Source organism: Ursus arctos, unplaced genomic scaffold (assembly GCF_023065955.2).
Source record: "Ursus arctos isolate Adak ecotype North America unplaced genomic scaffold, UrsArc2.0 scaffold_5, whole genome shotgun sequence".
NCBI classification, from domain to species: Eukaryota; Metazoa; Chordata; class Mammalia; order Carnivora; family Ursidae; genus Ursus; species Ursus arctos.
Genome location: NW_026623067.1, coordinates 13804178 through 13830460, shown reverse-complemented (window position 1 = coordinate 13830460; position 26283 = coordinate 13804178). Strand labels below are relative to the sequence as shown.

Here is a 26283-nt window from a genome sequence, read left to right as displayed (position 1 = left end):
CAGAGATTCTCAGTCTGACGTGTTTGGGAGACCTCCTGTTCTCTGTGTCTCCGAATCCGCTCCGAGAGTGTGCGGTGCACGTTAGCTCTGCTCCACGGGAGCAGCCCCTCTGGCCCCAAGCGCCAGTGAGACAGCTGAAGGAGCTGGCACGTCGTCGGAGAGCAGGGACAGCTGCTCCAGGTTCTCCTTAGCTGTGATGTTGGCTGCTGTTGTGAGACATTCTTGATAGATCCCTCATTTACTGAGTGTTTTTATAAGGAGCAGAGGTCAGATTTTATCAAATGCCCTTTCGCATCAAGGTAATCATGACTTTTATCTCTTAATCTGTTGATAGGGCGTATTTGATTAGTAGATGTCTTCATACTGAGCCATTTCTCTATCACAGGGATACGCTCTACTTGATTGTAGTTTTATTATATTTTATTCTTTAAAGATTTTATTTGAGAGAGAGAGAGCATGAGCAGGGGGACTGGGAGAGGGAGAAGCAGACACCCTCTGAGCAGGGAGCCCGCTGTGGGGCTCTATCCCAGGACCCTGAGATCATGACCAGAGCCGGAGGCAGACGCTTCACCGTATAAACCACCCAGGCCCCCTTGATTGTAGTTTTAATAATCATTTTTTCATATGTAAACTGAGCTGATTGCTCTAGAGTTTTCCTCTCCGGCATGGTGTCAGGGTTATGCGGCTTCACAAAATGAATTAGGAAGAGCTTCTGGTTCATGAGCATTATTTGCTGCTTGAAAACATGAAGCTCGGGGTGCCGCGCTGGCTCTGTCGGTGGAGTGCACAACTCTCGATCCCAGGGTCGTGAGTTCGAGCCCCATGTTTGGTGTAGTAAGTACTTAAAAAATTTTTTTTCTCAAAGAAAACAGAAAATGTGAAGCTCAAAGCCTTTATTGAGGCAGTACTTTGCCAGCTTTTCAGTTTTTCCTCAGTTTGTTTATCTAGGTTTTTTTCCTTCTGAAGATATGTCTCTTTTGGTCATTTATATTTTCTAAGAAAGGTATAAATTTTAGTGACATTTTCTAAGTTATATAGTTGGAATAGAACTGAAAATTGTATACTTTTAAAAATTGTAATTCCCAGGGTGCCTGGGTGGCTCAGTCGGTTAAACATCCGATGCTTGGTCTTGGATCAGGTCTCGATCTCAGTCATGACTTCAAGCCTCACGTTGGGCTTTACCCTGAATGTGGCGCCCACTTAAAAAACAAACAAACAAAAAAACAAATTGTAATTCCCTCCTTATCTTTTGTTTTGTTTTCCCTTTTTCATTTTGTGTCATTGTGTTCCCCCCCACCCCCGGCAAATGTTCGAACCTTGATCCACTAGCCTCGTCAGGTTTGTGTCTTTGTCCCCCCACCCCCACCCCACTGGCAAAAGGCACCAGTTCGGGGGAGTAGGGCCTGTTGCCTAAAAGTACAGGCTCTGGAGCCAGAGCACCTGGGCTCAGACCTTGGCGCCCCCCAGAGGGAGATGCACGTGAGTGAGTTTTCCAGTGTAAGTTACGGTATCCTCATCGGTGAAACAGGTGACAGTAGGATTCACCTACAGGATCGTGGGGAGGGTCACGTGAGCTGATGCTCTGAAAGTGCCTCGAGCAAACGGCCTGAAAGGAAGCTACTGCTTGTTATTGTTGCCATTATTTTTATTGTTTATCAGATTTACATCCGTTTGACATGTTTTTCAGTAGGAAAGTAGTACGGATCACTTAAAGAGTATTTGAAAAATGAGGCAAAGTATAAAAACGATTTAAAAACCACCTTTGATCCTACAGCCCCAAAGTACCAGTATCTTGTTACGGATACGGATCTAGATACGTGACCACCAGCACATTTTGGTTCCCATCTATCGTGTTAGGGAGAAAAAAACTATTTCCTTTCCAGCTGGCTAAAAGAGAAATGGGTAGCATATTTTGGGGGAAAGACATTGAGACCTTTGCCGTAAATGTACACACTCGCACACATACGTACGTATTTAGAATTCTCGTCTCTGAGTTCGTTGGAGACCCTCGGCTCTCCATCCATCACACAGGAAACCTAGGAATGTGTTCTCATCGTTCATAGGCTGCGGAGACAGCCTTCGTAAGCTCACTGTTACTTAATGTATTGTTTTCTCTAGCTGCACAGTTGGGGATCTTCAGAGCAAGATAGATGGCTTGGAAAAGACGAATTCAAAACTTCAAGAAGAGGTTTGTAACTTACTGAAGTTCTCAGAACACAATGGCCCGAAGTGAAGAGACGGTATGGTTGGTGTATCCGACCGGAGCTTCTCGCTGGTTGGATCGGGAATTGCTAAGCGTGGGTTGAGCTGCACGGGGGGATCAGGCGTTCTCAGAGTTCTGCATCCTCAGAATGTCTGTGTTCAGCCCTGTCCGGGGCTTCCCGTGAGCCAGTGCAGCCAATCATGAGCCAGTTCTAAGTGACTTAGGTTTTACCACCTCACAGTGCACCCGGGGAAGACCAGGCCTCCTTGGGAAAGCCCAGCTCCTGTGATGAATGTGCTTTTCTCTTCCTCTCTACCCACCTTCCTCTGATGTAGTCTGTCCCCCTGCTGCCCAGAAGGCACAGACTCTGTTATGAGGTAAAAGTAACCCTCGTGCACCCCTTCTGTGTGTCGGCCTCTCAGGAACATGGAACCAGTCTCCCCACAGTGTGGTCTTTCTCTGCTTTCTCACTAGGAAGAGAGAGAATGAAAGGACAGGAAGAAGGAGGGCTGAGGCCGAGGAAGAAAGCTTGCTGCCAGCTGCCCGGCAGTCTCCTTGGTGGACACATCTTGTCTCCTGTTAGCAGGAGGGGGGTTGCTCAGCCTTTCTGAGGCTTTCCACAGGTAGCGGTCCCTGGCTGCTCGGGCCTCCCCACCAGGTCTCCCTGGGGAGGAAGAGGGCTGTGACAGGGGCCAGGGCGTGACCCCCACCTCGATGTGGAGGCAGGTTATGGCCACAGGAGAGACACAGAGCATGCCTTTGTATGGAGGGCTCGGTTTGAAGGCTTACTCTAAACTCACTGCTCTCTCCCACAAGGCCAGCCCTAAAAAGCTTTAAGGAGAGGAGCTCAGATTTGTGTGAGGAAAAGGAAATTCAAAGGTGGCGTTCATAGATGGGCTTCCCGGGAGCAGCTTCACCACACCTAGAATTGGAGGACCCACGTTTCCCTGGGGTGGGTGGGCCTCTGGGCCTCAGTTTAGGTAGGCAGGTCTTTGAGCCTCGTGATTCTCATCTCCAAACTGGATGATAACCCATACCTTACAACGTTGTTGTAAAAAATTAGTGTTATATAAAGGTGCCTAATACAACACTTGGCACGTGGAGACACGCGTGGATTTTAGATCAAACAGATTGATTCTTTGTTCTCCCTGGTGAGGTGGCATACTTTCAATGAAGTTCTAATTTTAGTTTTTGAAACTAAACAACTGGGTTATTTTTTTTCTTCAAAGGCCAACAATTGTAACAGAAAACATGCTTTAGAGAAAAGTCCCGCTCTTCACGGTGTGCTCTGTCCGTCTTCAGAGGAGGGAAGGGAATTAGGGTCCGGCTTTTGCCTGCTTCTTCCCTCATAGCAACTGGCACCTCCTAGAGCCTTTAAGTTTCTTATTTGGGTGCAGCAGTTTATGGTTAGAAACCCCAGTCATGGGTTGTGAGTCCATTTGGACTTAGATGCTGTTGATGAAGAGGAGCAAGGAGTTCAGTGCTTCACGGTCCCCCCCTCAGTGAGTGACGCCAGGAGTACAGCCAAGTTCCAGTCTTCTTTTCCCTTCCCCAGCCTGCCCTTCTCTCCAGGCTGTGTGCAGAGGCTGGGTAAGGAGGGGTTGGTGGGTGTGCTCACGCCTCTGCCTGCCCCTCCTGAGAGCACCCCCTCAGCAGGTCCCCGAAGGCATTCTGTTGTATACACTTTGCCCTAAACCCTGGTAACTCAAGGACAGGAAGATGCCTTTCCAGGGCCGATCTTCAGTGGTTTGGTCGTGACTCCTTCCCCAGAATGCTTTCACTCTCCCCCTAGGGATAAAATATCCTTTGGCTTATTGGCTGGAAAAACTGAAAAGAATGAAGAATCAGAACAAAAGCCCATAATCCCTTTGCTAAGTAAGAGCTACTGTTATCATTTTTATCATTGTTTATATAGTCCCCAACTTTTCCTAAGCATTTTTAACCTAGGTGATTTTTTTTTAATTAGAGGTGAGAACATCCTATAGAACCCTTTTTCCTATCGATATTATACCCTAAGTATGTTCTCAAGTCATCAAAAGCCTTTGCAAACATTCTGATGCTACATGTTTGTTCGTTGCTCCCACTGTCATTCGTTAAACCGTTGCTCCAGTATTAGGCATTCAAGTGTCTGTCATAGTTTGTGTCGGTAAATTTTTGCCCACATTAACTAGTTTGCTCTCATTGTTTTACAACTATTTCAGTGTATTAGCTATTCAAAACCAAGAAATAAAATAAAAAACAAAGTATCAAATATGTGGAAATCTATCGTCACTTGCGAAGGTGCCAGGCGTCAGCTTTTAATTTGAACGGTGAGATTAATTTTGACGTTAAGAAACATAAAAATCTTTCTTTATCAGCTTTCAGCTGCAACAGACCGGATTTGTTCGCTTCAAGAAGAGCAGCAACAATTAAGAGAACAAAACGAGTTAATTCGTGAAAGAAGTGAGAAGAGCGTGGAGGTGAGACGCAGGTCTCATGGCGGGGCGGGACGTTGCAAGCACGCACACGTCCCATACGCACGTACGCGCGCCTGCCGCTTGCACGCATATGTCCGGCACGCTTTACGCGTGTATGCGCCCCTGGCGCACGCCTCACGCATGCGTGTTTGCATCCGCGACAGACTTCAAGCTCCCGGTGCGGCAGTGACGCAGGCAGCACGTAGTACGCAGCTGCCTCGTTTGGTGCCACTGCGCGGTCCCAGCTCCTCGCGGGCCGCTTGGACCGCCGCTCCCGGACCTCTGGGCCTTTGCGCTCCAAACCTCCGCTCACGTGCCGGGTGCTCTGCGATGCCTCCGGAGCCCGTGGGTGGGCCTGGGTGCCCCGCCCCTGCTCCCGCGGCTCTTCGCGCCTCCCTCCGTTAGAGAACCCATCTCCTGTGCTGCGGAGCTGCTGGCTGGCAGCCGTCTTACTTGATGACCCGAGATCAGAGACCGTAGCTGAAGAACATGCCAGATAAATGAAAATCCACGCTGAATGGGGGCCTTTCCCACTAAGAACAACTGCTCTGCTTTAAAGAAAATTAAATATAAGTTGTTTTCCGAACCCAACTTTTCAAAAGTCTGTTGGCTTGCTCTCATCCTTGACGTTCAAAGATATTTTTGAAATATCTTTTAACCTTTCTCCATTATGCTTAAAACATAGAAATTGTCTTACATCTTTAAAAATTATGGCATATATTTTAATGGTTTTTTTTCTTACTTTAAATAGGCTCCATGCCCAACGTGGGGTTTTGAACTTATGACCCTGAGATGAAGGGTCACATGCTCTACCGACTGAGCCAGCCCGGCATCCCCCTGGTGTATTTTAAAATATTTCGTAGTTCGCTCACTTCCTTAAGCAAACCATTCTCCTTGGTGTTTTGTTTGACACAGATAACAAAACAAGACACAAAAGTTGAGCTGGAGACTTACAAGCAAACTCGGCAAGGTCTGGATGAAATGTATAGTGATGTGTGGAAGCAGCTAAAAGAAGAGAAGAAAATCCGTTTGGTGAGTGTGCGGGACTAGGCGTCTTCAGAAAGAATTCTCCAGTAGCCTGTCAGGTTCTTTGTCGGCACTTTCCACAAAAGTGCTTAGATCTGCTTTTTAAAAACGAATGAGTTTTTTGGGGCACCTGAAGCGTGTGTCTTCGGCTGGGGTCGTGATTCCAGGGTCCTGGGATCCAGCCCCTGGTCAGGCTCCCTGCTCAGTGGGGAGTCTGCTTCTCCCTCTGCCTCTTCCCCTCACCCCTGCTCATGCTTTCCCCTCTCTATTTCTCTCTCTCAAATAAAATTTTAAAACAAAACTTTTATATAAAGTTTTTAAAATGTGAAAAAATATATTCATAGAGAATCGAGAATTGTCCCTTAAAAAAAATTTTTTTAAGGGGCTTACTTAGTTTACCACTAAGTTCTTCACTTTTTCGAATTTTATAAACCTTTATCAGGGATCACTGTGAGACCAGATTCATGGTTGCTTTGCCAGTACAGTTGTTTTGCCTCAGTCCCAGCCTCTAGTTTGTTCTTTCCACCCAATCTGCATACCAGTGACCAATGTTTTGTTTTTTGTGTTATTTATGTAGGCTCCACACCCATCATGGGGCTCGAACTCACAGCCCTGAGATCAGGAGTCCCGGGTGCTACCAACTGAGCCATCCAGGCACCCCAGCCTTGGACCTGCTTTGTTTCTTTCTTTCTTTGTACCAATGTGGAGACGTGTGTCCTGAGTTACCCAGGACAGAACTGGTTCAACATGGTCACACCCTTGTTGGCCATATTCTAGCAACCCATTCCAAAAACTCTAACATGGCAACGTCATGTTGCCGGGCAGATGTTCTTTCAGACTGTGCCCTCTGGTCTTTGGGTCTTTGGGTGGCTAGAACTCGAGGCTGAGTGCCACGTACCAGCTTTATATTGACTGCATACAGAGCCAGTTTTCCTCATAAAATGAGAACAAGGGGAAAACTTAATCTAGTCCTGCTCCAGACAGACTCTCCTAAATCTCCCTAACCTGTTCTGACTTGGGTTTTTCATTTCTGGCACTGCCCAGGATACAGCCTCAGGTAAACACATCTCTGTATCTACTTCAATAACATTTTCCTTATTAATACCCTCTTAAGGAACTAGAAAAAGAACTGGAGTTACAGATTGGAATGAAGACAGAAATGGAAATTGCCATGAAGCTGCTAGAAAAGGACACCCACGAGAAGCAGGACACCTTGGTCGCCCTCCGCCAGCAGCTGGAAGAAGTCAAAGCGATTAATTTACAGATGTTCCACAAAGTTCAGGTGGGAGTTGGCTTTGTGTCTGTCCCACAGCCTGTCTTGTTGCTGCTTGTCGCAGGCTGCCTCTCGGTCTGTCCCCGTTCTTCCTGCAGGAGAGAGAGGACACATCTGTGAGGCGCTGGCATGCGGCAGGCCCGGTCCCTAGGCCCTATCATGCATTCCTGTGCTTACTTTATTTGGGCCTCCCAGCAGCCCCTGAGAAAAGTTTATAACGTGGGGGAAACGTAAGTGACAGGGCAGAACGCGGTGACTGCGTCACATCCTTGGGCTGGCCCAGCTCCTAAGTAGAGCCATGTCTTCCGAATCCAAACCTGAACTCAGCCTATTGTTCCCTTCACTGTCTCCGTAGCGTCTGTCCCCTTCTACCTCAGTGACTGTGCACCCCCAGGAGGTGGTGAAGCGGAGGAAGGAACGATATAGTTAGTATTGTCTTTCCAAGCTCTGCCGTGACGTTCGTCTTGCCGAGTTTCCAGCCGTGCAGCTGGCTGCTCGCCTCTCCTATCGTGTTCAAGTGGTCCAGGGGAGCTAGGCCAGGAAGAATCACTCGGGCCACGGTTTGAAAGCGAGCATCTAAAATCACAAAGCTTGGGCATCTGGGTGGCTCAGTCGGTTAAGCGTCTGCCTTCAGCTCAGGTCATGATCCCAGAGTCCTGGGATCGAGCCCCCATCGGGGCTGTCTGCTCGGCGGGGAGTCTGCTTCTCCCTCTCCCTCTGCTCCTCCCCCCTGCTCCTGCGTGTACTCTTTCTCAGTGTCTCTCTCTCTCTCAAATAAAAAAATCTTTAAAATAAAAAATAAAATCACAAAGCTTCCTTGCCCAGAAGCTACAGCAGCGCCCGGGACCATTCTCTGTCGTTCTCAAAACTTCCCTTTTTTTGAAGTTCTGTTTTCTGTTTTTAATGCCCTTCTGTCCCACTTCCTTTTCCCTAGCTGATGCGTCTGTGTGAGAGATGGCATGAGGGCAGACACACGTGTTCTTTTGTCCTGCCTTTTTAAAACTGTTATGTAACCGACATTATCATAATAGCAGCAGTTGGAAATTATAAGGAGAAAATGGAAAATAGTTTCACTGTTTTCCCTCCTGACACATTCTCTATTTTAATTTGTTCATGTTTTCTTCTGCTTGGGGTCCATCTGTAACCGTAATCTTAATGCACATTAGGGGAAGCCATACTGTTGGAATAACTTTGCGGACTCTAAAATAGAGAGCGTTCCAGACCAGCAGTTTTGCTCCCCGTAGTCCCACAGGGACCCAGGCTAGTGGCAGCTCCAGTTGTCCAGGCCACTCTCATTGGTGCCATTCTTGCCAGTGGAAGGGGAGAGAAAAGCAAAAGTCCAGAGGCAGGATTTCTTCCCAGACAGTGAGAGAAGTTGCACACATCATTCCATTCGATTCCACAGCGAAGGGCCAGGCAGCACGGCCAGACGTGGCTGCGAGGGAAGCCTGGGGCTGGCATGTCTGGGCTGCCAGACTGACGAAGGGGAGCACAGGGGTTAAATGACGTGGTTGTCGCTACCTCCATTGGCCCCACTGAGCTCCTGGAAGTCCCATCCAGTCCCAGAGTCCTCACTGTCCGCAGCCCCTGGGTGACTGGCAGCGCTCTCCATGGAGCCCACAAGGCCTGTGTTTGAACTGCAAGACCAGCTGTCTTTCTCACAGTAACCCGTCCGGCCCAGCAGAAAATGGTGGAGCCACACAGGATTGTCAAATGCATGTTTGCAAAGGGAAACAAGGGACACATAGGGCAGACTCCAGCGTGCTGTGGCCCTCACTGCGTTTCTGGGCAGGAACCATGAAGGCTGGCCAGGGAGCCGGGGGTGCCGTTTGTGAGCCTGTCCAGCTACCCTTCCTCTGTTGACTGAAGAACTTGACAGCCAACCTCGGTGGTCCCTGAGAGGGCTGCCATCTCCATGGGCCACGGGAAGCGGGCTCTTAGGGCGGGGGGCCTTCCTGGGGGCTGCACGGCTGTCGCGGCCAGCTCCTTCCTGGTGTCAGTGCTGGCCTGGAGGTTGTCTTAAGGATCAAACAGTCACAGATATTCTTCAGGCCTGACTGGGGGCTTTTGGGACAATCCAGTCCCCTCGGTCATTGTGTGTTTCTCCTCAGTCCGTGTGTTGGTGCCCACGGTTTACTGTCCCATTTATTCAGCACAGTTCTGTGCCTGCCTCATGGCTTTGCTCCGTCAGTCCCTCCCTCCCGTCTCACATCAGCAGCCAGCCGTCTGCTGCAGCAGCCCGCAGAGTGCTTCCCGCACCCCTGCCCTCTGCTGCAGCATATCGTGGGGCCTCCGGGGCTCCCTTGCCAGTTCCTCTCACTTCCTTCAGGGCGCAGAAGCAGGTGGCTTTTCTGAGCCTCAGGCCGCTGCCCTTGGACTCTGTCCCATGTCCCTGCGGACCCCTCCTCGCTCTCGGCACCCACAGCAGCACTCTGGCTCTTCACAGCCACCGTCCCTGGAGCCCTGGCGCGCTGGGCCTGGATTCCACGTCCAGGTTTGGACAAGTGGCAGTTCTGCTCATTGTTCGGCACGATGAACAAGGGTCACCGGCTCTCTGGCTTGTCCCACCTGCTTTGAGGCGCCCTCCCTGTCTGCTGGGTCAATGCCGCGTACAGCACATCTCCTGGCATCCCTCAGTGTGGGGTCCGCCGTAATAAAACACCCCTCGTTTTCTTTTCTCCTCATCCCTGCTCCCAGCCTTGCTCCTCTGGGCCCACGTTCTAGAGTGTATGGGTGTTTGTCGTTCTAAAATGCATATCATTTGAGTACGTGGATTTTAATTTACATGGGTATTGCACATGGCTCTCGTCTCTTCCTTTTTCGCCCTCAGAGCTACACGCATCCAGGGTGTACCTGGTTTGGGCTTCAAAGTGGTTAGTCCTGGTGAACGTGGTCACTGCCTCTTGCCTGTCCCCGCAGCGGTGGACGGTGTTCCTGCCATTCCACCGGCACGAGCACCCCCGTGGCGGCTGGTTTACATGTCCCCCCGGGGGATCGGGAGGGTCTCTGGCGGACAGAAGCTGGAGTGCCTGCCGGACAGACACTTCCTGTGTGTCCTTGGTTTGCGGAAGCCCGGCCGCGCCGTTGTCCATCACACCCGCACACGCCGCCCCCTCCAGCCCTGTCTGGCGATGTCTGTATTCTGAGTGCGCCTGTTTTATGTGCGTTTGCCGGCCTAGTGAGTGTCAGCGTCCCTTCATATGATTGGTAGCCGTTCGTGTTTCCTGTTCTTGCCTGTTCATGTTTTTTGTCCTTTTTTTTTTAATTGAAGTATAGTTGACATTAGTTGCCAGGTGTACAACATAGTGAATGGAGTTCTGTTGCACACAGCTCATCACGGTAAGTGCCGTCACCCTCTGTCACCATACAACATGATGACAGTATTTATTGACTCTATTGCCTATGCTGTATTTTTCATCCCCATGATCTATTTAATATGTAAGTGGAAATTTTACCTCTTAATCCCCTTCACCTGTTTCTTCTATCCCCCGCCCCTCTAGAAGCCACCAGTTTGCTCCCTGTATTCTTGAGTCTTTTTCTGGTTTGTTTTGTTTTCTGGATTCCACATATAAGTGAAGTTATATAGTTTTTGTCTTTCACTCTCTAACTTATTTCACTTAGCGTGATTCCCTCTAGATCCATCCATGCGGCAAGATCCCATTCTTTCCTGCGGCTGAGTGATACTCCGTTGTGTGTACCCCCCACATCTTCTTTATCCGTTCATCTGTTGATGGACACTTGGGCTGCTTCCACATCTCGGCCCTTTGGAAATAATGGTGCAGTAAACATAGGGGTGCAGGTGTCTTTCGCGTTCGTGTTTTCATTTTCTTCGGTGAAATTGCTGGATCATGTAATATTTCTATTCTTACTTTTTTGAGGAACCTCCGTCTGTTTTCCACAGCGGCTGCACCCATGTACATTCCCCCCAACAGTGCGATGAGACAGGCGCGAGAACTGTGTTTAATAGGTGAAGCAGTAAACTGTGGTCACCGACACGGGTTGAGGGGAAATAAGCCAGAGACAACGACTGAGGGAACTGTATTGTCAAAGAAACCACGAGTCAGGCCCGAAGAATACCTGTGACTGATCCCTGACGCAACGTCCAGACCAGCAGACTGACACCAGCAGGAAGCTGGGCTCTACGTCCTCTACCAGCACCTGTTACTGCTTGTCTTTTTAACACTAGCCGTTGTCACCGGTGTGTGGTGATAGCTCTCTGTGGTTTTGATTTGCATTTCCTGCCGGTTAGTGACGACGGGCATCTTTTCACGTGTCTGTGGGCTGTCTGGATGTCTTCTGTAGGAAAACACCCATTCGGGTCCTCTGTCCATTGTTAATCAGATTATTTTTTGCTGTTGTTTGTTGTAGGCGTTCTTTGTATATTGTGGATACTAACCCCTGATCAGACATCTCATTTACAAATGTCTTCTCCCATTCAGGAGGTTACCATTTCATTTTCTTGATGGTTTCCTTCAGTGTGCAAAAACCTTTTAGTTTGATGTTGTCCCAGGAGTTTATTTTTACTTTTGTTTCCCTTGCCAGAAAAATGTTGCTAAGGCCAGTGTCCCAAGAGATAACAATCTGTGCTTTCTTTTAGGAGTTTTATGGTTTCAAGTCTCACATTTAGGTCTTTAATCCATTTGAGTTTATTTTTGTGTGTGGTGTATAAATGTGGTCCGGTTTCATTCTTTTCCACGTAGCTGTCCAGTTTTCTCAACACCATTTGTTGAAGAGACTGTCTTTTCCCTGTCTTATATTCCTGTCTCCTTTGTCATAGATTAATTGACCATCTGAGCTTGGGTTTACTCCTGGGCTCTCATCCTGCTCCATCGGTCTGGGCGTCCGTTTTTGTACAAGTACCGTACTGTTCTTATTACTACAGCTTTGTGGTACAGCTCGAACTCTAGGATTGTGATGTCTCCAGCTTTGTTCATTCTCAAAATTGCTTTGGTTATTTGGGGTCCTTTGTGGTTTCATACAAATTTTAAGGATTATTTGTTCTAGTTCTGTGAAATATACTGTTGGTATTTTGATAGGGATTGCATTGAATCTGTAGATTGCTTTGGATAGTATGGATTTTTTTTTTTTTAAGATTTTTAATTTATTTATTTGACAGAGATAGAGACAGCCAGCGAGAGAGGGAACACAAGCAGGGGGAGTGGGAGAGGAAGAAGCAGGCTCATAGCGGAGGAGCCTGATGTGGGGCTCGATCCTGCAACGCTGGGATCACGCCCTGAGCCGAAGGCAGCCGCTTAACCACTGTGCCACCCAGGCGCCCCGGATAGTATGGATATTTTTAACAGTATTAATTCTTCCAGTCTGTAAGCAGCGTCTTTCTTTCTATCATCTTCAGTTTTTTTTCATCCATGTCTTATAGTCTTCACAAAAAGCGTCTTTCTTTCTATCATCTTCAGTTTTTTTTCATCCATGTCTTATAAGTCTTTCACCCTCTTGGTGAAGTTTATTCTTAGATACTTTATTATTTTTGATACAATTATAAATGGCGTTGTTTTTTTCTTTTTTTTTTTTTTTTAAAGATTTTATTTATTTATTTGACAGAGATAGAGACAGCCAGCGAGAGAGGGAACACAAGCAGGGGGAGTGGGAGAGGAAGAAGCAGGCTCATAGCGGAGGAGCCTGATGTGGGGCTCGATCCCATAACGCCGGGATCACGCCCTGAGCCGAAGGCAGACGCTTAACCGCTGTGCCACCCAGGCGCCCCCGGCGTTGTTTTTTTCTTAATTTCTCTTTGTACTATTTTGTTATTAGTGTAGAGAAATACAACAGACTTCTGTGTATTAATTTTGAATCTGCAACCTTACTGAATTCATTTATCTGTTCTAAAAATTTTTTGGAGTCTTTCAGGTTTTCTGTATTAGAGTATCACGTACTTGCAAATAGTGACCGTTTCACTTCTTTCTTACCAACTTGTATTCCTTTTATTTCTTTCCTTTTTTTTTTTTTTTAAAGATTTTATTTATTTATTTATTCGACAGAGATAGAGACAGCCAGCGAGAGAGGGAACACAAGCAAGGGTAGTGGGAGAGGAAGAAGCAGGCTCATAGCGGAAGAGCCTGATGTGGGGCTCGATCCTATAACGCCAGGATCACGCCCTGAGCCGAAGGCAGACGCTTAACCGCTGTGCCACCCGGGTGCCCCTCCTTTTATTTCTTTTTGTTGGCTAATTATTGTGGCTAGGACGTCCAGTCCTATGTTGAATAAAAGTGGGGAGAGTGGAAATCCTTGTGTTATTCCTGACCTTAGAGGAAAAGCTCTCAGTGTTTCTCCAGGGAGCCTGATGCTAGCTGTGGGTCTATCATATATGGCCTTGATGATGTTGAGGTATGTTCCATCTGCACCTGCTTTGTTGAGAGTTCTCATCACAAATGAATATTATATTTTGTCACATATTTTTTCTGCATCTGTTAAGATGCTCATACGGTTTTTACCCTTCATTGTTAATATGTTGTGTCACGTTGAGTGATTTGCAGATATTGGGCCAGCCCTGCATCCTGGAACAAATCCCATTTGACCATGGGGAATGATCCTTCTAATGGATCGTTGCATTCAGTTCACCAGTATTTTGTTGAGGACTTTGCTTCATCAGGGATGTTGACCTGTAGTTTTCTCTATAGTGCCTTTGTTCTGGTTTTTATATCCGGGCACGGCTGGCCTCATAGAATGAATTTGGAAGTTTTCCTTTCTCTTCTCTCTTTTTGGAATAGTTTGAGGAGGTTAAGTATTAACTCTGTTTAAATAAATATTTAGTAGAATTCCTGGGAAGCCATCTGGTCCTGGACTCTTGTTTGTTGGGGGTTTTTTGATTACAAATTAAGCTTCACCACTAGAAACTCCTTATTTCTTCCTGGTTCAGTCTGGAAGATCATAGGTCTCTAGGAATTTATCCATTCCTTTTAGGTTGTCCAGTGTGTTGGCCTAGGGTTTTTCATAGCCTTATCTTACAGTCCTTGATATTTCTGTGGTGTCAGTTGTTACTTTTCCTCGTTCATTTCTGTATTTATTTGAGCCCTCTCTCTTTTTCTTGCTGAGTCTGGCTAAAAGTTAATCAGTTTTGTTTATCTTTTCAAACAACCAGCTCCCGGTTTCATATGATCTTTTCTATTCTATTGTCTTTTTAGTCTCATTTCACTTGTATCCCCTCTTACCGTTATTATTTCCTTCCTTGTACTGACTTCGGGCTTTTGCCCTTCTTTTTCTAGCTACGTTAGGTATAAGGTTAGATTGTTTCTGTGAGATTTTTCTTGTTCCGGAGGGAGGCCTATATCACTATAAACTTCCTTCTTAGAACTGCTTTTGCTGCATCCCAAAGATTTTGGACCATTGTGTTTCCATTTTCATTTGTCTCCAGGTACTTTTTTAAATTTCTCGTTTGTGTTTCTTCTGTGTTTCTTTTTTCCTGTAATTGATTTCAAGTTACATACTACTGTGGTGGAGAAAGATGCTTGATACGATTTCAGTGTTCTTAGATTTATCGAGACTCCTTTTATGGACTAACATGTGATCTGTTCTGGAGAACATCCCACGTGCGCTTGAAGAGAATGCGTATTCTGCTGCTTTAGGATGGAATGTTCCGTATGGATCTTTGAAGTCACCTGCTCCAGTGTGTCAGTCAAAGCCTCTGTTTCCTTACAGATTTTCTGCCTAGATGATCTATCCATTGATGTAAGTGGGGTGTTAAAGTCCCGTCTTAATTGTATTACTGTCAGTGTCTATCTTAACGTGAAAAGTTGCTTTATGTATCTAGGTGCTCTGGTGTTGGGTGCACAGATATTTACAATTGTTACGTCTTCTTGCTGGATCGATCCCTTTATCATTACATAATGCTGTTTTGTCTGACGTAGGTACTCTACCCCAGTTTTGGGTTTTTTGGTCTCCATTTGCGTGCAATATGTTTTTCTATCCCTTCCTTCGCTTTCAGTGTGTATATTTTTAGGTCTGAAGTAAATCTCTTGGAGGTAGCATATAGATGGGTCTTGTTTTTTTTATCTGTCACCCTATGTCTTTTGACTGGAACATCTGGACCATTTACATTTAACGTTATTACTGACTGGGCGCCTGGGTAGTTCAGTCAGTTGAGCGTCCGACTCTTGGTTTCCACTCAGGTCACGATCTCAGGGTCGTGAGATCAAACCCCGCATTGGGCTGCACGCTCAGCACAGAGTCTACTTGAGATTCTTTCCCCCTCTCACTCCCTCCCTTTCTGCTCCTCCCCCCTGCTTGCACACACGCACTCAAGCCCATGCTCTCTCGCTCTCTCTCAAATAAATAAAATATTTAAAAGTTTCTACCGATAGGGGTACTTGGGTGGCTCAGTCAGTTAAGTGTCCATGTCTTCTTGATTTCAGCTCAGGTCATAATCTCAGGGTCATGAGAATGAGCCCCAAGTAGCTTTCCCTGCTCAGCAGGGAGTCTGCTTTGCTCCCACTGCTCCTCCTCTCGCCTGCACACTTGCACATGCGCGCATGCCCCCTCACGCTCTCTCTCAAATAAATAAAACTTAAAAAAAATAAAGGGGTGGCTCCGTCAGTTAAGTGGCTGACTTCAGCTTACGTCATGACCCGGGGACCTGGGATCAAGCCCCGTGTTGGGCTTCCCTGCTCAGCAGGGAGTCTGCTTCTCCCTCTGCCCCTCACCCGGCTCATGCACACGCACGCTCTCTCTCTCAAAATCGTAAATACATTTATTAATTAATGAATAAAGTTATTACTGACAGGTGTGTACTTACTGCCTTTTTGTTCATTGTTGCCTGGTTGTTTTTGTAGGTCATCTCCGTTCCTTGTCTTGCCCTCTTCCCTTGTGATTGATGGCTTTCTGTAGTGGTGTGCTTAGATTCCTTTCTCTACTTTTCGTGTATCTGTTGTAGGTTTTGATTTGTGGTTACCGTGAGGTTCATATATAACGTGCTGAGTATATAACAGTTTATATTAAGTTGATGGTCTCTTAAGTTTGAACACATTCTAAAAGCACTACAGGGGCTCCTGGAAGCTCAGATGGTTGGGCATCTGCCTTCAGCTCGGGTCATGATCTCCAGGTCCTGGGATCGAGCTCCGCGTTGGGCTCCTGGCGCAGTGAGGAGTCATCTTCTCCCTGTCCCTCTGCCTCTCCCCCTGCTTGTGCTCTCTCTGTTTCTCTGTCTCTCGTAAATGAATAAATCTTTAAAAAAAAAAAAAGAATGGGATCATAGGATACACACTGAGTGAGCTTTTAATACATACATACATACATACATACATATATACATAAATAGGAGCACCTGGGTGGCTCAGTCGTTAAGCGTCTGCCTTCGGCTCAGGTCATGATCCCAGGGTTCTGGAATCAAGCCCTGCTTCGGGCTCCTTGCTCAGCAGGAAGCCTGCTTCTCCCTCTCCTACTCTTCCTGCTTGTGTTTCCTCTCTCTGTGTGTCTTTCTCTGTCAAATAAAATATTTTTTAAAAAATTGATAAATAAAAGCACTACATTTTGGGGCGCCTGGGTGACTCGGTTAAGCGTCTGCCTTCAGCTCAGGGCATAATCCCAGGGTCCTGGGATCAAGTCCTGCATCTGGCTCCCTGCTCAGTGGGGAGCCTGCTTCTCCCTCTCCCTCTGTTCTTCCCCAGTTTGTGTGTGTGTGCACGCACTGTCTCTCTTTAATAAATGCACTACATTTTTACTCCCTTTTTTTATGTAGATGATGTCATATTTTATATTTTTTTGTTTTGTATATTCCTTAACTTGTTTTCGATAGAATTGATTTCCTGTTTTTACCCTTGTTAGCTTTCTAAGTGATTGCTCTACTACCTTTATTTTATGTTTGCTTTTACAAGTGAAGTTTTTCCCTTTCATGATTTTCTTACTGTAGTTATGGCCTCCTCTTTTCCACTAAAGAAGCCCCTTTAATATGTCTTGTAAGGCTGGTTTAGGGATGATGAACTCCTCTCACTTTTGTTTGTCTGGGAAACTCTCTCTCTCGTACCAGGCAGAGTACTCTTGATCATAGGATTCTTCCTTTCCGTGCTTTGATAACATTATGCCTCTCCCTTTTGGCCTGCAAAGTTTCGGCTGAAAAATCCACTGATGACCTTCTGGGGTTTCCCTTGTATGCAACCATTTACCTTTCTCTTGCTGCGTTCAAGTATGAGCAGCGGGGGCAGGTAGGACTGGAGCAGAGCCCAGGATCGAGGTGGGAGGTCCCAGGCTGAATTTATTTAAAAAAAAAAAAATCCAACGGAATTTCGTAAATGGAGATTACATTGGATTTATAGGTTAACTTGAGAAAAAATTGACCTCTGTAGTGTATAAAGTCATTCCATCCAAGAGCAATCAATGGGGTAGATTTTCATTTAGTCAGATATTCGTTTTTCTCTTTTTTTGTCCCTTTCTTTGGGTAAGAGTCTTGCATTTTCTCCGGGCGAGTTCCTGGGTTATAGTGCTTGTTGCTCAAGTGACTGGTGGCTTATTTTGGCTTCATCATCTGGTTACGTCTTATTGGTAGAGAAGAGCTCGTGTGTTTTCACGCCTGGTCTTCGGTCAGCAGCTTGCTCACCACCAAGGGCTGACAGTTCCTCTCGTGATCCTCTTGGCTTTAGGTGTAATTGATCATATCATTGGCAAATAGAGTTTAATTTCTTTACCCTCAATTTTTTTTTTTCTTAGAGCATTGGCCGGGCTTTCCAAGACTGTATTACACAGTAGAAGAAATAATGAGCAAACTTGTGGTCCTGCTCTTAAAAGAATTGCATCTAAAAGTTTCTCCAGTAGCTGTAATGCTTGCTCGATGTTTGCTCTGTGATCCTCAGTGAGTTAAGGAAGATAACTTGTGTTTCTTGTGTGCTTAGAAGTTTTATTATGGGGGCGCCTGGGTGGCACAGCAGTTAGGTGTTTGCCTTCAGCTCAGGGCGTGATCCCAGCGTTATGGGATCGAGCCCCACATCAGGCTCCTCTGCTATGAGCCTGCTTCTTCCTCTCCCACTCCCCCTGCTTGTGTTCCCTCTCTCGCTGGCTGTCTCTATCTCTGTCGAATAAATAAATAAAATCTTTAAAAAAAAAAAAAAAAAGAAGTTTTATTATGAATGAGTGTTGAATTTATTAAATTTTTTTTCTATATTGTATCTATTTTGTTTTTCCAAGGTTTTATTTATTTGAGAGAAAGAGAGAGCACAAGCAGGGGGAGTGGCAGAGGGAGAGGGAGAAGCAGGCTCCCCGCTGATGGAGCCTGATGTAGGGCTCGATCCCAGGACCCTGGGATCGTGACCTGAGCCAAAGGCAGACGCGTAAGTGAGCCACCCAGGAGCCCCCACTCTATCTATTTTGATAGTCATGTTCTTTTTTTTCCTTTATTTGTGTCGTAGTTTATATTGATTAACATTCCTGGAATCCTGCTTGACTGTGATGTATTTCCATATCCTCTTGATGCCGTTGACTAATATTTTATATATAATGTGTGTGTTTATATTTGAGATGGACCTCCAGTTATCTTTCCTCTTACTAACCTTATTTGCCCTCAGAATCAAGTTTGGGCTGGAATCGTAAGCATTCGTGCTCTCTTGAAGCTCTCTTTCTCTGGAGTAATCCATGCAAGATAGCAAGCCTCTGTTCTCAAGAAGTTTTGAGAACCCACCCATGGTATAGGAGTCACCTAGGTCTGAGGCTTTGGGGGCAGAGTGACTTTGATGCCCATTGCAATTTCTTAAATGCTTATTTGTGCTTTCTGTTTCTTCTCAGAACAATTTTGGTATATTTCTTCCAAAACATATCTTGTTCAGGTTCTCAAATGTTTTAGCTCATAGTTGTTTATAATTGTCTTTTACGAGTTTTTAAATCTCTTTCATGCATGATTTTCTTACTTGCATTTTCTGTTTTCTGTATTCCTTCTTACCAGAAGTGTGTCTTCTCTAATCATCTTTTCAAAGAACCACCTTTTTTCCTAATACCCTGTATAGTCTGTTCCGTGTTTCATTGATTTGTACCCTTACTAATTCCTCCTGATTTCTTTGGGTTTGCTCTGTAGTTCATTTTCAGCTGCTAAAATGCATGCTTAGCTCATCTGTTTTATCGTTTTTATTGTTGTTATTTCATTAAAAATGTTATTTGGGGGCGCCTGGCTGGCTCAGTCAGTAGAGCGTGTGACTCCCGATCTCGGGGTCGTGAGTTCGTGCCCCACCCTGGGGGCAGAGTTTACTTAAAAAAATAGAAATAAATAACAGGGGCGCCTGGGTGGCTCAGGCGGTCAAGCGTCTGCCTGCAGCTTGGCTCATGGTCCCGGGGTCCTGGGATCGAGCCCTGCATCGGGCTCCCTGCTCAGCGGGGAGTCTGCTTCTCCCTCTGCCGCCCCCCACTCGTGCTCACTCACTCTCTCTCTCAAGTGAATAAATAAAATCTTTAAAAAAATAAAAATAAATAACAAAAATGTAATTTGAAGCTAAAAATTGCCCACAAGTGCTGCCTTCGCTGCGGCCCTCCAGTTTTGACAAGAGCATAGCATCGAAGTCTGTTTCCCACATCTGAGTATCTCTGAAACCTACATGCATCTGACAGTCGGTTGCCTGACGTGTTCCCGGTAGCAGGTTTTTCTTTCGTAGTGGTGTGTAAAATTAACACACATCTTACACTCAGTGCATTTTCAGTACCATACGATATTGGACAGTGTTTTCACTAGCTTTTACCTCTGAGTTTTTCACAGTTCTTCCTCTGGTTTATATTTTTGGCTCAGTAGCTTTAGTAATAGGCCATTTAGTTTTGTTTCCAAGGTATGAGGTGTTTTTAGTCATTCTTTTGTTGTTAATGTCTAATTGTATCATTAAGGTCCAAGAATATAGTCTGTATGTTATTCTTGGGAATTTATTAGGACTTCCTTCGGTCTTCAGTCTTTCTGCATTCTTTTATTTTAATTTATTTTTTTGAAGATTTGATTTGTTTGACAGAGAGAGACAGTGAGAGAGGGAATACAAGCAGGGGGAGTGGGAGAGGGAGAAGGAGGGAGCCCGATGAGGGCTTGATCCCAGGACTCTGGGATCAGGACCTGAGCCGACGGCAGACGCTTAGCGACTGAGCCACCCAGGGGCCCATGTATCCTTTAATTTTAAAAGTGTCTCTTGTAGACACACAGGAACATGGTGTATTTTGCCCCCCCCCCCCCCCGGTCCGCCGCCATCTGGTCCTTCAGTACCTGCTCTGGTTCAAAGCCTGGATTCAGAAGTCATATAGTCGCGGGCATGACCATGCTGCCCCATTCACGCGTGCTAGTCTCCACCCCGGCGCTGTCTCTGAGCCTCCCTTTGCCTAGAGAAGGGGGACTCACCAAGGGGGGCAGGAGAACTCGCACATGTGCCGGGCACATGGGAACAGCTCAGTAACGTTGTCAGATCCCACTCTGAAGTTCTTTTTGAAAAGGACCGTGGACCTTTTGTAGAGGAAAGGCTCATTACTTCCTTCTGGGTCTTTCTGTTGATAAAGCTGGGAACTTCAACCCAGTTTGTCTTCCGGCGCTGTGGGGAAGAGCAGCAGTGAATGAAATGTTCCTAAACGTGCTGGGAAAGTACAGGGTGAAATCGGACCCGCTCTTAATCCCGAGCAGGCACGGCGGTGAGGGGGTGGCAGAGTGTGACCCCTTTTCCTTGCCTTGGCAGAATGCGGAGAGCTGTTTACAGCAGAAGAATGAAGCCATCACATCTTTTGAAGAAAAGAACAACCAAGTTATGTCCAGCATGAAACAGATGGAAGAAAGGTAATCAGCCCCCCCCCCGCCCCCAGCACACACTCCCTAGAAGATGGGGACATTTTCTGGACCTGGAGTCTCTCTCTAAAGTACAGATGACTTGGGATGATGGTCCTTTGGGATCCTGGTCTTGTTGAAGGGGGCTGATACCCAGCCTTGTCTAAGTGTGTGTTCCCTTAATCAGCCTTTGGGTTCCTGTATCACAGTGTCTTCTCAGGGTCAGACCGATAGGGTGAGCTCCTTATCACAGCCACATTTACCCATCAGTCAGTGGTGGATCACAAGAGAGTCTGAAAACACACTCACGAATGTGGCAGCTGATTTTCTTACAAAGGTGCAAAGGCAGCTCAGTGGAGCAAGGAAAGTCTTTTTAATAAATGATGTTGGAACAATCAGACATCCATAAGCAAAAAAATGAATCTCAACCTATACCTCATACCTCATATAAAAATTAACTGGAAATGGATCACAGTCTAAATGGAAAACTTAAAATTTCTAACTTTTAGAAGAAGACATAGGAAAAAATCTTTGTGGCTTTGGGTTAGTCAAAGAGGTCTTAGATGTGACATGAAAGCCTGGGGTCCATGGCAGAAAATTTTGATAAATTGGACTTTATCAAAACGTAAAACCTTTGTTCTATGAAAGACACAGTTAAGAGAATAAAAAGACACGTTACAGGTGGGGAGAAAACTTGCAGATCATATAACTGACAAAGTACTTGTATCAGAATGTACAAAGAACTCTCAAAACTCCACAAACAATCCAATTTAAGAATGGACAAAAGGCTTGAGCAGACACTTCACCAGAGAGGATATACGGATGGCAAACCAGCACACAAAAAACTGCTCAGTGTCACTAGCCAGCGGGGGGCTGCGTGTTACAGTCACAGTGAGGGGCCGCGGCGCACCTGTTAGAACAGCTAAATACTTTTTAGTGACAGCACTGAGTGCCGACAAGACTCGGGAGTGACTAGAACTGCCCTGCCTTACTGGTGGGGATGCCAGATGACACCCGCCATGGAGTACAGTCTCTTAAAGCTGAACATCCCCTTCCCCTGTGACCCCACAGACCCACTCCCGGGTATGTGCCCAAGAGAAGTGGAGACTAATGGTCACACAAAAACCCGTTCGCAAATGTTTAGGGCAGGGCTGTTCATGTAATTGCCAAAACTAGAAGTGAGTCCGAGGTCTTTCATCCGGTGAGGGAGAAACAAACCGTCAGCCTGTACCGTGAAACCATCCTGGGCCGTGGCAAGGAACGGGCCATGGATTCGCAAGCCCGGAGTGAGGTCAGATACTGAGCTGAGCGAAAAAAGCCAGGCGCAAAAGGTTATAGGAGGAATTAAGACAAGGCCATGGTATCGGAGAGCACATGAGTGGTCGGTCACCAGGGTTTAGGGGTGACTCCAGAGGGCCGCACTGGGGAGCTTTCCCCGGTGACGGAGCGGTGGCTACACGGGTCTATACGCGAGCTCAAAGCCGTTTCACTGTGTGTCTATTTAAAACCCAAGCCACAAGAAAGTGAACAGGTGCCGCGCGCGGGCTGGAGGACAGCTCCTTTCTCACGCGGGCCTGGCTCTCGTGCAGGTTGCAGCTGTCGGAGAGGGCGCGGCAGGGGGCGGAGGAGCGCAGCCGCAAGCTGCAGCACGAGCTGGGCGGCCGGACGTGCGCGCTGCAGCAGCAGCTCTCGCAGCTGCATGAGCAGTGGTAGGCGGGGCCGGGGGCGGGGCCGGGGCGGGGCCGGGCGCTCCCGACTGGACGCTGCCCGTGTCCTTCCGAGTTTGCCCCTGCGAGGCTGGAATCAGGCCCAGTGATGAGAAATGCCAGTGTCCCCCTTTCACGAGTGAGCACGCTGGTTCAGGGGGTTCGGGAATGTCCCAGGGCCACTCAGCTGGTGAGAGGAGGAGTGCGGTGGCTTTTACCCTTCCCCCCTGCCCCCGACACCCCCCCCCCCCCCCCGCGTCCTTCAGTGGGAGCTGGCTCTGGGTTGGAAAAAGCACGTGTTTCAGTCTCTCCTCTCAGGTCTCCGCCTGGTAGAGGATCCCACTCGTGTGGTCCTAAGTGTTTGGGGCTCTTTTCCTTTCTGTCCGCTCGCGTGCTGTCAAGTGCATGCCTGCCCTGCTTGCCCTGGTGGGGACCTGGTCTTCCCTCTGGAGGGGCAGGTAGCCCTGCCGGAGCAGGAGCCTGGGCTCCCTGCTCTGGTGACGGCTTTAGGTGCCCGTGTGGCACTTCTGATTCCTGTGAACTCCCCAGTTCCTGTGCAGAGAATTGGGTTAGAGATTGTGCTTCGTCCATGCACCTCTTCCTCTGAGACTAACTCAAGTTCGTTTTGGGAAAACAGCTCGAGTCTAGAGAAAGAGTTGAAATCAGAAAAAGAGCAAAGACAGGCCCTTCAGCGAGAATTACAGCAGGAGAAAGACACTTCTTCTCTACTCCGAGCCGAGCTCCAGCAAGTGGAAGGATTAACAAAGGTAAGGCAGCCGTCCCAGGGAGGAAAGAGCTGCTGGGCAGCTGCTGGCATCTCCAGGAGCCTCTGCTCGAGGCAGCTGATGCGCGCACAGCGGCCACTCAGGGAGCGGTGCTGTGGGGAGAACAAAACAGGGAGACGTCCGGCAGTGGCGGTGGTAGTCCGGGAAGCGTGCCAGGGAGGCTGATTCATTCGTATGACGAGCGAGGGTCAGCCATGCAGAGAGGCGAGCGAAGACCCTCTCAGGCAGACCGCAGGAAGCATGGGGGTCTGTCGTGGTGGAGGAGCAGAGAGCGGGGTCATGGGCAGAGCAGGGTCGTGGCGAGCAGAGGAAGGAGGCGTTGGAGCTGCGGCCTCGGGTGGGCAGACCAATCGCAGGCCCCCAAAGCTGCACAAAGGGATACTGAGCGCAGTAGGAAGCTGGCGGATCCGTTTTGTTTTAGGACTAGCTACTGTGTGGGAACGGGCGGGCGATGGGGGGGCTTGCAAGAGAGGAAGCAGTAAACACCAACACTTTCCAACAAGTGCCAGTCCACACCTTCTCCTCCGAGTGGCTTGGCCACTCTGCCCAGGGTATCCTGGTTCCCCAGAACCATCTGGTCCTGCTCCCGGGCCAGCCCTGGGAAGCCAAGCAAACCAGAACCCTCCATTTCCCCTAGACGAGACTCGAGCCTCGTCTCTCCCTGGAGTCACCTTTTTCCTCTGGGGAAGCCAAGGCCTGGATCCTGTGGCGAAGCTTCAGAGAGTGCGAGGAGGTTGGGGTGCCAGAGTGACATCTTGTTCTGCTTGCAGAACTAGACCTCTCCATGACCGTAAGGCAGGCTACGAGGTTCCCCTGTGATAAAACCTCCAGCCATCTCCCCCGAAGGCAGGAGGTCCCCACAGCGCTGGTGGGAGCTGGCTGCAGCCTGGGTTGCTAGGGGGTGTCTCTGGCCTCCGCAGCTTCTCCCGCCGGGACCGGCACACCATCCACACACCTGCCTTAGCAGAGGGTCCGTGGGGATTTCGTTGTGTTGAACACGGTGACAGGTACTGCTGCACAGTCAAATGAGCCCGCAAAAGCCCTTTGATCTCTGTTGGAAAGTGTCTAAGAGCCCCCCCGCCGGGGGAGCCCACTGGGCCAGGGGTGGGGGGGCCGCTGGGGAAGGGAGAGGTTCATCAAGAGCCTCTCAGGCTATAAGAGGGGAGAAGTAGTAGTGGAGGGCAGAAGAGGACTTCCAGAAAGTTCTTCGTCTTGCCCCCTTTATTCCACTTCAGAATACTTTGGTCTAAGATTTGAACTGCACACCTTCCTGCACCCCACCTGCACTTACGTATATATACAAGAAACAGAACATGTCTAACGTCGTCAGGGTGCCCTTGTGACCCTGTGTCACCAGGCGCTGGGGCAGAAGGCCCAGGGGCAGCTGGGAGGGGGGGCAGAAGGCCCAGGGGCAGCTGGGAGGGACGTGCCCACCACTCAGGCCTCACCCCTGCTGCTACCCGTCGTCAGCCCTGAACCCCAAGTCACTGTCCTGGGTTTTTGTCGGGGCCCTCGCCAGCCTGGGTCAAGGGCGCCAGCCCTGGATAACTGTGGTTTTCGGTGTGTGAGCGTCACTCCCCACACGCGCACATGCTCTCAGTGCGTGAGATCCCGCGTCCTGGCCTTGGTCAGCCTTGGTTGTTCGTTCTCCAGAAACTGAGACCAGCCCTTGCCAAAAAACCGTGTATTCAAATGAGCCTTTGCTGTGCGGGTGTCCCCACTTCCAGGTAAGGCTCATCTGCGCCTGTTTGGAGGCAGTTCTCTGTGTTTAAACAGCCTTTTAGTAGCAGCTCAGGTGGGCAAGGCCTTGCTCGCCCTGTGCGGGTGACGGCTTGCACGTAGCTGCTCTGTCGCACGTCACTGTCCCCGCGGCAGGTGCGCATTCTGGAGAAGCAGGCTAGTGAGAAGCCAGCCATGAAATCACCCCAGCTGGAATGAGATGAGCACAACAAAACTGCTTTTTGCTCTTGAAAAACGTGCTGACCTGCTTGTCGCTGCGATGACGTGAGTGTGTCAGGCCTCTCTCTGGCTGGTCCGCTCTAGGAGCTGCGGGAGCTCCGGGACGAGAAGGCGGAGTTGCAGAAGGTTTGCGAAGAGCAGGAACAAGCCCTCCAGGAAATGGGCCTGCACCTCAGCCAGTAAGAAGCCCGCCCCCCTCCCCCACCAGGCCTGCCCCGCTGCCCCCAGAGTCACACCAGCCTGCCCGCCAGGCCCCAGACCACGTCCTGCTGTCCGGGGAGGGGAGGGCCGGGCGGGAGGCCTGCTGGGTGTTCGAGGGCGACCCCCCAGGAAGTCCGGCCTCGGAGACAGCGCCGATGTAACTGCTGCATTAGGGAATCCCTTCCAGTGAGCCCTCCTGTTCACTAGCTCAGCCCCAAGCGAGCCAGGGGGGCGGCGGGGGGGGGGGGCTGCTCCCGTGGCCTGAGGATTCCACCTGCCGGAGCAGCAGCACGGTGGCCACCTCCCTCTCTGGATAGTCACGCCCACCAGCATCTGTGTCTGGCCGGCGGGAGCACAGACCTTACTACCTCTGTCTCTTCTTTGACCTGCCAACCCCCCCCCCCCCCGCTGTGTCGCAGTCCAGCCAGGTTGCTCTGGCCCCAACCTGGCCCGTCTGATAAGTCACACTGCGGTTTGTAGAATGTGTTCATTTGTGTGATGATTGTATTCTCAGAGCCACTGGGGAGCTTTAGTCTCCCTAGGAGTCAGGACTCCTGGTTGCAGAGAGACAGAAATCCAACTCGGACTGTCTCAGGCCAAAAAAGCCATCGGAGTCTGTCTCTCCCTGTAACCTCTGCCATCCTGTCCGGTGCTCCCTTGCCGGTGGCTCCGGCCCCCACCAGAGTCCTATTCTGGCGCCTGCCCCAAGCACGGCAACCAGGGAGATGGGGGCCCCGGGGGAGCCTGTGACCAGACAAGGTCCAGAGATGGGGACCCGTTAGAAACACACTGCAGGAGGGCGCGTGTCAAGTCGTGGGGGTTGCTGCGTCAAGGGCGCTTCCTTGGTGCTTTCTCCCTCGCTCCCTTCCTCTTCCCTCCATCTTGCAAGCCGGGTGACAGAACAGGGCTCCCCTCAGATCCCTGCACCAGCTAGACACAGCTGCCTGGCCAGCTTCCCTCTCT

The 26283-nt window shown here is 48.7% G+C and overlaps 1 protein-coding gene and 1 long non-coding RNA gene across 5 annotated transcripts in view; one reads left to right on the top strand and one right to left on the bottom strand.

The window, feature by feature from the left end:
• The window catches only part of RUFY1 (RUN and FYVE domain containing 1), a 57888-nt gene that overhangs the window by 27720 nt on the left and 3885 nt on the right, over positions 1-26283 (top strand). For 2 of the 4 annotated variants that reach the window (XM_026507722.3, XM_057307493.1), the window contains exons 8-15: positions 2119-2188; positions 4561-4662; positions 5575-5691; positions 6800-6967; positions 20584-20681; positions 22259-22378; positions 23013-23142; positions 25204-25298. In XM_026507722.3, the coding sequence (XP_026363507.2) occupies positions 2119-2188; positions 4561-4662; positions 5575-5691; positions 6800-6967; positions 20584-20681; positions 22259-22378; positions 23013-23142; positions 25204-25298 (900 nt within the window). The remainder of the gene's footprint in view (positions 1-2118; positions 2189-4560; positions 4663-5574; positions 5692-6799; positions 6968-20583; positions 20682-22258; positions 22379-23012; positions 23143-25203; positions 25299-26283) is intronic. The other 2 variants (XM_044387311.2, XM_057307494.1) reach the window with 1 other exon arrangement.
• On the bottom strand, positions 1628-22390 carry LOC130542805 (uncharacterized). The gene is made up of 3 exons (XR_008957648.1): positions 20256-22390; positions 15705-16132; positions 1628-7050 (listed from the first exon to the last, which is right to left on the bottom strand). It is a non-coding gene; the product is annotated as an uncharacterized LOC130542805 (long non-coding RNA).